Source organism: Sinocyclocheilus anshuiensis, unplaced genomic scaffold (assembly GCF_001515605.1).
Source record: "Sinocyclocheilus anshuiensis isolate Anshui unplaced genomic scaffold, SAMN03320099.WGS_v1.1 scaffold1421, whole genome shotgun sequence".
NCBI lineage: Eukaryota > Metazoa > Chordata > Actinopteri > Cypriniformes > Cyprinidae > Sinocyclocheilus > Sinocyclocheilus anshuiensis.
In genome coordinates, this window is record NW_015548279.1 from 273,150 (window position 1) to 282,631 (window position 9,482).

The following is a 9,482-nucleotide window of genomic DNA, read 5'->3' on the forward strand; positions in this document are numbered from 1 at the left end:
TCTATCTTACTTTGTACTGCCCTAAAACAAATCTGCCCTATATCCTATCCTAAATCTATCCTACTCTACCCAATAGTAAATCTGTCTTGTCCTGTCCCTATGCTACCCTGAAGCTAACCTAAAATACCCTATCCTACCATAAAACAAATATATCCATTTCTAAACATATTTTATCCTACCCTTTAACCTACTCTATTCTGTTCTGTCCTATCCTAAACCTGACCTGTTCTACCCTACCCTACCTTACCCTATCCTAAAACTCTCCTGTCCTGTCCTTTGCTGTTGATAGATCTTGAACCCAGAACATTCCTTTAAAGGATTAGTTCACTTCCAGAATAAAAAAATTTCCTGATAATTTACTCACCCCCATGTCATCCAAGATGTTCATGTCTTTCTTCAGTCGCAAAGAAATTAAGTTTTTTTTTAAGGAAAACATTCCATGATTGTTCTTCGTATAATGGACTTCAATGGTGGCCAACGATTTGAAGGTTCAAATTGCAGTTTCAATGCAGCTTTAAACAACTCTACCTGATCCCAGCCGAGGAATAGGGGATTTTCTTAAATTTATATTTATGTATTTTTTAACCACAAATGCTCGGCTTGCTTTAGCTCTGTGATGCGCATGCGCGTCTTCACACATTGTGTAATCCTGTTGGAAAGGTCAGGCGCGGTTAGTTCTTCGTCTGTGTACTTCGGTTAAAAATGCCATCTCATTTTCTCCTCCAACTTTAAAATCGTCCGACATCGTTGTTTTACCTTTTTTGTAAAGGACATTTGATTTTTTTTTTTACATGTTCACTTTGTAAACACTGGGTCGGTACTTCCGCCTACGTCACGCGTGACCTTTCCAACATCACCTAATAAAGACGCGCATGCGCATCACAGAACTAATGCTAGCCGAGCATTTGTGGTTCAAAAGTGTATAAATATTAGGGATTCACGATATTATCGGACCAATATCGGAATTGGCCGATAATGGATTTAAATGTAAATATCGGCATCGCCCGACATGAAAAATAATGCCGATATGTCTTACCTATAAGAGAAATACATTAACTCACATGTGCTCAGGGTGTGCTAGCGATTAGATCACGTCAACAGTCCGATTAGATCACATCAGCAGTGTGGCTCATTCTTGAAGCAAAGTTTTGCCTGAATGGTGATTGGATTAACTGTTTTGGATACTGCATTTAAACTGAGAATGCACGTACAGAATGACGCGTTTCAGAATTTTTACAACTCTTTTGCTTTAGACCAGGGGTGTCAAACTCAATTCCTGGAGGGCCGGAGCCTGCCAGAGTTTAGATTCAACCCTAATTAAACACACCTTAACCAACTAATCAAGTCATTCAGGCTTATTTGAAAACTACATGGTATGTGTGTTGGAACAAAACTCTGCAGGGCTCCGGCCCTCCAGAAATTGAGTTTGACACCCCTGCTTTAGACCATTTACAAATGTTACATCATAAAATAAAATGTTAAGGTTACCACTGCATCTTTCTGAAAAAAAAAAATGCAGTGATTTATATATAGTTTATTTATAGTTATTTTCAAATCTTCAATGTACTGTCATTATAAAATAACTTTATTATTGTTTATTTAATTCTAACACGTAAGTTCCTGTTAAAAACTAACCACAATTAAAAATAATTATATATCATTATCGGCATCGGCTATCGGCCAAAATTAGTTGAAAATTATCGGCATATCGGATATCGGCAAAACTCCAATATCGTGCATCCCTAATAAATGTCTTTTTTTTTTTAAAGAAAATGACCAATCGTTTCACTAGATAAGACCCTTATTCCTCGGCTGGGATCGTGTAGAGCCCTTTGAAGCTGCATTGAAACTGCAATTTGGACCTTCAAATCGCTGGCCACCATTGAAGTCCACTGTATGGAGAAAAATCCTGGAATGTTTTCCTCATGAACCTTAATTTCTTTGCGACTGAAGAAAGAAAGACATGAACATCTTGGATGACATGGGGGTGAGTAAATTCTCAGGAAATTTAAATTCTGGAAGCGAACCTCTCCTTTAAAGACTAGATTCTCCATCCATTTTTTCATCATATATCTCAGTGTGGAAAGCAAATCTGATCTTTGAGCAGTGCTCACACTTACATGACCCTGTCTGTCTTGTAGCAGGTGAACTGGTCCATCTTCCCCCTTACCTACGCATGGACTTCCTTTTGAACCGGGGAGCAGTCCCTTCAGGTCGAGAGGCCACAGGACAGACTTGTATGGACCCGCAGAAGAGCCGAATGGCGAAGCGGCCAGCCTTGCTGGCCCCCACACCCTCCGAGACCCCCTCGTCAGCCCTCTCTTCCTCTGGCCCCCCCAGCAGAGAGGCAGTACAACAGTGGCAGCCGGGAACTGCCTCCACACTGCCACAGCGCGAGCCGGGCGACCTGGCCCAGGCCGCCAAACTCAGCAGCTCCCAGGAATCGCTTCTAGACTCCAGAGGACACCTGAAACAAAGCAACAACCCCTACGCAAAGTCCTACACACTTGTATAACACAGGACTATAGCTGCGGACCACGTTGCACTGTCACGCACACACAAACACGTGAGGACCTGCTGCAAAGACGAGTGCTTTTCTGATTCAGAGATGAGTCCTGTACATACATTCTGAATTCTGAAGTGGATAGTTTTCTTTGCATCTGTCTAGCTATCTATCTATCTGTCTGTCTATCTATCTATCTATCTCACTCTCTCTCTCTCTGCTGTTTTTTTACACTTTCTTTCTTTGACTCACCTTCTTCTCTTGCCCTCTTTTCTGACTAAGTTGGATTTTTTTTACGTAATCATTCATTTATTTTAAATACCACCGTTATGAAGATTGCCAAAATTATTTATTTAAATTGACAGAGGAACTACTTTTGAATTTATATCAAGGATAATTCTATAGTCATTATTATTATTATTATATAAAAATAGAGAAAAAGTATCAAAAAATGGTTTAAAAAAGCCGGGTGTGGTCAGCTCTGCAGGAAGATGTTTCTTTCCTCTATCCATGACTCTGTTGTTTTGATGAAACTATGAGGTGTGATCGTCCTTTTTTCGAAGCCGTTTGTCACAGCGGTGTATCTGACGATCACAGAAGACGTGAAGGAAGGACAACGAGTCCACATTTTCCAGTCGTCTCAGAATGTTGTGCTTTCTAAGGACTGCATGGGGACCTGAAAATAAAAAATGAATTCCACGAGATTTTCGTCACACTAAGGGATTATATAATGTTATAATATATGTTATGACATTATATGTTATAATATACATATAAATATATATATAAATATATACATACACATGAAGAGATCACTTTTATTTGTGGATAATACAGGGAAAAAAGATTTGGTAAATAAAGTCCTTAGTCATGTTTGCACACATCTGGTTTGATTAGAAAATTAAAACTGTTGGGTTCTCTTGTCTTTTTTTCCACTCATGGAGTTTTTTTGTGACTGCGTAACGGTAGTTTCATCGGATGAGCTGCGGAGCATGTGTGACACAAAGAGAGAACCGTGGAAGAACCGTAAATGTCTATCTGCCGTTTTCTCCAGCAGCTCCTTGAATGAATGGTATCTGATTCACCTGTTTGTAGATGGTGTGGCCTGTTTTGTGTAAGACACGCAACAAAAAGAAGATATTTTAATTGAGCAATATGACACTGGATTTACTAATAATTTCGTAATTCTTGGACATCTTGAAGTACTAACAGATATGAATGTATTCAGTAATGCATAATGAAAAATAAACCCGAAAATGATTGACAATAAAGAGACAAACTAATGACGCAGTCTCTAAACTATAATTGACAAACGTTTTTAATGATGACAGTAGACAGGCAGAATGATGAAAATCATCTAATGCTCCACTTGATTTGTGGTTTGCCATTCGAATGTCAGTCTAGATGTCAGTTAGATGCTTGCCTTAAACAAGACCAAAATGATAAATCGTGATGCTTGTCAAGATGACAATAATGTAAAATGACTGTATTAAAAATCCTCATAAGTAAAACATGCTGGTGCATCACCGTATCAGAATTAGCTAAAGTCAGGAAAATAATGTCATAATGCCCAAAAATCTAGAGGGTCTAGGACAGGAAGTCGAGGGGATGTTTTGTGACCATGTTACAAACTCAGACGCCCATCCATGATCATAACCAACAGATGGCACTACAATGTCTTTTGAAATGTTTATGATAGGAGCTCTGAATACTGTCTGTAGGAGGAGCTCTTCTGTTTGTGTGGATTTCTCCTCAATCAGCTGAAAACCAGCACATGCAGTTATTAATGCACTCACACTATAGCAAATCAGTAGAATTTACTTTTCTCTCCAGATCTGTTTAATAATGCGTGGCATTTACAGTCTAACTCAAGGCCTCGTGTTCATCTGGACACCTCCAACTCAACTAAAATAATTGAAGTGGTTAAGTTTTCTTTCATTCGGTTGAACTTGTCATACAAATGTTTTATGCATGGAGGACAGAAAATGACACCTAACATATAATGAAAACTAAAATATAAATCTAAAATACAAGAAATACATGTCTATAGATCAATGAATTTGCATTGTTTATCTGATAAACATTCAGAAGTTTTTATATTTTTGTACAATCTCCTTCAATTTGGTCAGAAATCACCATCAGCCACTAAAACATAGTTTGGTTGTGTTAACAGTGTGACTTGATAAATCTATCATTTAAACACTGATGAGAATACACTGAGACTACAGGCTTGCTGTGATGACAAAATAACTGTATTTTGAATATTACACAGGCCTATTAAATGCAGTTGTTTTGCTAGGCCTTTTAAAGGTTAGAGAAAACGAGAATGGCAACTTCACCAACCAAACTGTCCTGACCAGAGATTGTGTAGCCATATACTGAACTCATAGCAGATGAAATATGGAAAAAGGACATTCAGGGCTAAGGTTGGCATCGTTATTACCAGTTTTTAAAAGCTTTTGTGGATATCTGACAGTGATGACAATAGGGACAGATATTTATAAAAAAGGTATTTATAAAAAAATAAAATAGAAATCATTCTTTAAAATACACACAATATATTATCATTCAAAATTTTGAGAGTACTATGAAATGTTTTGTTTTTGAAAGATATTGTTACTTTCATTCACCAAGGAAGCAATCTGAGTGGGCACCTTGATATCCATTTGACGTCAAATATTAGTCAAGACTTGATCAAGATGCTGTAACATCATTTTAAATTCAGTTTGGATGGCAGTTTCTTCCAGTGGTAATAATCCCACACTGAAATTGGTTTAATGTATATGTTGGCCAATATGTTTGATTCAATTAACATCAAATCAATGTCACATCAAGTAGTTGACGTCAGTTTGATTTGCATATTTGACCTGTTTTTTTACATCAATTTTGATGTCAATTTGATGTCTTTTCACCATCACTTGCCCACTTGGGTTACTTGAAAATATACAGTACAATGAGACAATAATATAAGATGTATAATGTTACAAATGACTATTTCTATTTAAATAAATGTTGTTCTTCAAACGTTCTGCTCCTCCATGTGCAGTAGTGACACATACAGACCTCATGCTTTCTAGAGTCTTTCCTTCACACAGCGAAGATGCAGCTGAGCACCAGAAGCATCTGTTTCTCGAATAAACGGTTCTGATGTACTCCTTCTCTTGCTGTTGTGCACCTGGGCCGTCCACTTCTCTTTCTGTGCTGGTTAGATCCAGTTTGCACTGTTCTTTAAAGACAATAGTGCTCTGAGACAAGAGTCAATAGACTAGTCTCTTTGAAAAAGAGCAATACACTGATGGGTTTAAAGGGGTCATATGACGTTGCTAAAAAGAACATTATTTTGTGTATCTCCATCTCTGGGTCGCCCGTCTCAGGGCCTCTTGCTCCTTACCACCAGGTCTGGCGGGGGCCTGGATGGGCAGGGCGACTGCCCTGCGGCCGGCTCCTCGGCGCAGTTTTGCTGGAGGCTGCTGCGGACGCATCGATTTGGTGAACTGAGGCATTTGTTGCATCCAGTGGGGACATAATTACTCATTATAAAGACTTATACTGTCTTTTTACGCGTTGTGTTGCATCTTGTCGCGTAAACATAAAACCATGTCTGCATTTATGATCGGAGAAATTACAAACAACAAGCACTACTGTACACTGCTCAAAACTCGCGTTTGAATCATCATTGGCAAATTATTTAAATATAAAAAAACGTACTTACAGGCTGTGAGTCAGAAGCGCCAGACTGTCCTTGCAAAGTTGGAACTGCCCCACTTTATAGAAACAGCCTTTGTGCCATAGATGCATTGTAGGTTACTGGTTCAGGAAACAGTCCTCATCCTCCATAAAATGCGCAGCACACATCTGAATATTTGGGTTGAACTGTTCTGGAACAGTGTTGTAAATACAACTTAACCACTGATTTCTAGTCGTGTCCTCTTTTGGAAGACCAAACAAAGTAGTTTCGCTTTCACAACGAAACACACAGCGACTCAGAGAGAAAGTTACGCCTTCTTTCTTTGAGTGAACATTTGGGTGGCATTATGCAAATATTCCCACATCGTGACGTAGACATGTGGGGGCGTGTTTAAACGAGGCGTTTTAGGTAGGCGTGGCTGACTCTTAACTTTTATAAAGAATATCTCTTTGAATTTGAGACTTTAGTCTTTGCAACTTTACAGATCTTCTTTATGCACCAAGAGCTTGTAACACTCCAAAGAGAAAGGAAAACTTGAAATCGCATCATATGACCCCTTTAAGGGTTTCTTTTTGGCCGTGTACTTCAGTAATTGAAAAAAAAAGACATTCCCACATCAAAATATGCATAATTTACTATTATATAGTATGCAATAAGTGTCAATTGAGTAGGATGTAGGTAAACGAATCTCAAATGTGCTTTTGCATTTTGATATTCCACCATGCAGCACATGGTGAGATAGCAAAATGCAAATTACATGGATTAAAAAATAAATGAAAATAAAAAATGGCAGACAAATGTGAGTCAGGCGGGTCTTTTAAAGTGCTGTACTCAGGTTGCACTTTGTTGTACATTTCTGACTTACAGTTTTGAAGATTTTCTCATGGTATTAATGACTTAAAAATGTCATAAATATAGGACCGTTTGTTATTTTGAATGTGTTTGCTCATGATTATCTTGAGGACAAATGAAATTTGTGGCAATTAGGCCAAAAACAACTTTGATACAGTTGACTAGTCATGATTGTTTCACTAATGAAGAGAAATGTAATTCTCAAAGGAAGTCACTTCACTCCTAATAGCTGCTGATAGCATCATATCCATCAGTTACTGCACTAATGATAAGCATTTGACTTGTCATCATTGCCTGTTAAAAGGACCATGGCAGGAGCAGTGTGTTCAGTTTCAATAAGCTGACCACTCAAACCACTTAAAAAGCTAAAGCTAAATTACTGACATGTCACATTTTTATTGATTGACTGAGTTTTTATGATTAATTCAAAGAACTAAAATGAATAAACGTTTGTCAGAAACCTGTGACCCATTTTTGGGTGACATCCTACCAGTTGAGTTCATAGGCTTACGTTTGGTTATCATCTGCTTGTGAGAGTGGAAGTGAGATGATATTTTAGGTGTTTTCATGTCTGGATGGAACATACAGTAGTACATCAGCAGCAGCAGCAATCTAGTTCCAATACTGCATTATGTCCTTGGGCCCAGCGGTGGCAAGACAGGTTTTTGGTCGATTGAGAGCCTTGAGCCACATCTACAAGAGCTTTAATTATTGCAAGAAACACTTTCGCAGGGAAGAACATACAAGTATATGGCCCTGGTTCATTTGTGTTCAGTGTTTTTCAAGCTCTTCCCTTCTTGTCAGCTCCACAGATGGCATTATTTCCCTGTGCTGGGCCTTTAAATCTTTCTGAGGGTGTTTCTTCATGGAACTCTGCTCAGTACAGAGATGTGTATGTGTATGTGTGTGTGTGTGTGTGTGTGTGCATGTTTATGTGGTTTATGAGGACACAAATTTGTATAATAACATGGGTATGACATAGGTATTACAACGAGAAGGAGATTTATGAGGACATTTTCAGTGTCCCCGTAATTCAAAAGGCTTATAAATAATTCAGAATGAGTTTTTTTGAAAATCTAAAAATGCAGAAAGTTTCCTGTGAGGGGTAGGTTTAGGGGTAGGAAAATACGGAAAATACGGTTTGTACAGTATAAAAACCATTACGCCTATGGAGAGTCCCCATAAACCATAAAAACAAACCTGTGTGTGTGTGTGTGTACAGATGAGGGGATCTGGGCTCAAATACACGAGAGGATTCAGTGTAAATAATATATTACTCAGTGCAATGTGTGACCTTCACCAGATCTGAAGGGTAGGTGCTCTATTCGTACTGAAAGTGCTTTCACATAGAATTTGCTGAGGAAAGAAGGTACAATTTTTGTACTGTCAGCCATTTTGACTCTGATATCAGTATAAAATATGCAAATTAAAGACTGAGATGTTTTAAACAGGTCTTATGGATTCTATTCTGTGAATGAACTGAGATTAGATAAGAGCTGAGAATGTGTGTTATATGGATAGAAACCTGAATTAATTTATCTTGAAAAAAGCAATTCATGTTGTTGATTGCAATTCATGCAATTCAAAGATGTTGATGTAGAGACATTTGAAGAAACATTGAACAAACTTGTTGGAAATAAAGATTATTGGAGTATGTTTTACAAGAGAACACTTTCTACTTTGGTTAGTTCACCCAAAAATGAAAATTAGCCTGTGTATTACTCAACCTCGAGGCATCCTAGGTGTATATGACTTTCTTCTTTCAGACGAATCCAATCGGAGTTACATTAAAAATTGCCCTGGCTATTCCAAGCGTTATCATTGCAAGTGGGTGGGTGTTTCTGTTTAACAGTCCAAAACACGTTAAATAAAGCACACGCATCCCTAATAAAGCGTGCCTCACACGGCTCTGGGGCTTGAATAAAGGCCTCCTGTAGCGAATCCATGCGTTTTTGTAAGAAAAAGATCCATATATCAAACGTAATGAACACTTTTCTCTCACTTCCGGTATCTGTGGTAAGCGGAAGCCATTCCGGCGGATGACGTAGGACGTATGCGTCGCGCCTCTGAGAAATGCTAGTCTCGCGAGTTTGTTTACAGGAGGAAGCAAAGTTTCCTTACTTTAGGAAAGGATAACCAGTCTCCTCTTGGCTTATATCGAAATCCTCCGACATTTTTCTTTACAATTCCTCGGTTTGTACTTCTAATTCGTGACTGGCGTTTTGTTTTGTTCTCTCTCCGCATTCATCACTAATCACACAACGCCGACGTCCTACGCCATCCGCCGGAACGACTTCCTCGTAACACTGTTAGATGAAGTGAGAGAGAAGTGTTTATTACGTTTGAAATATGGATATATTTCTTACAAAAACGCATCGATGCGCTACAGAAGGCCTTTGTTCACCCCCTGGAGCCATGTGAGACACTTTTTTTTTTTTT

The 9,482-nt window shown here is 38.5% G+C and overlaps 1 protein-coding gene and 1 long non-coding RNA gene across 2 annotated transcripts in view; both read left to right on the forward strand.

The window, feature by feature from the left end:
* Positions 1 to 4,812, forward strand: part of LOC107655810 (Down syndrome cell adhesion molecule homolog) — a 153,800-nt gene extending 148,988 nt beyond the window's left edge. Inside the window, 1 exon segment of the mRNA XM_074186885.1 lies at positions 2,142 to 4,812. Coding sequence (XP_074042986.1) covers positions 2,142 to 2,515 — 374 coding nt within the window. The 3' untranslated portion in view covers positions 2,516 to 4,812.
* Positions 4,813 to 6,722: 1,910 nt separating this feature from the next.
* LOC107655815 (uncharacterized) overlaps positions 6,723 to 9,482 on the forward strand; it is a 4,994-nt gene continuing 2,234 nt past the window's right edge. Inside the window, exon 1 of the long non-coding RNA XR_001630493.1 lies at positions 6,723 to 6,886. This is a non-coding gene — a long non-coding RNA (uncharacterized LOC107655815). The remainder of the gene's footprint in view (positions 6,887 to 9,482) is intronic.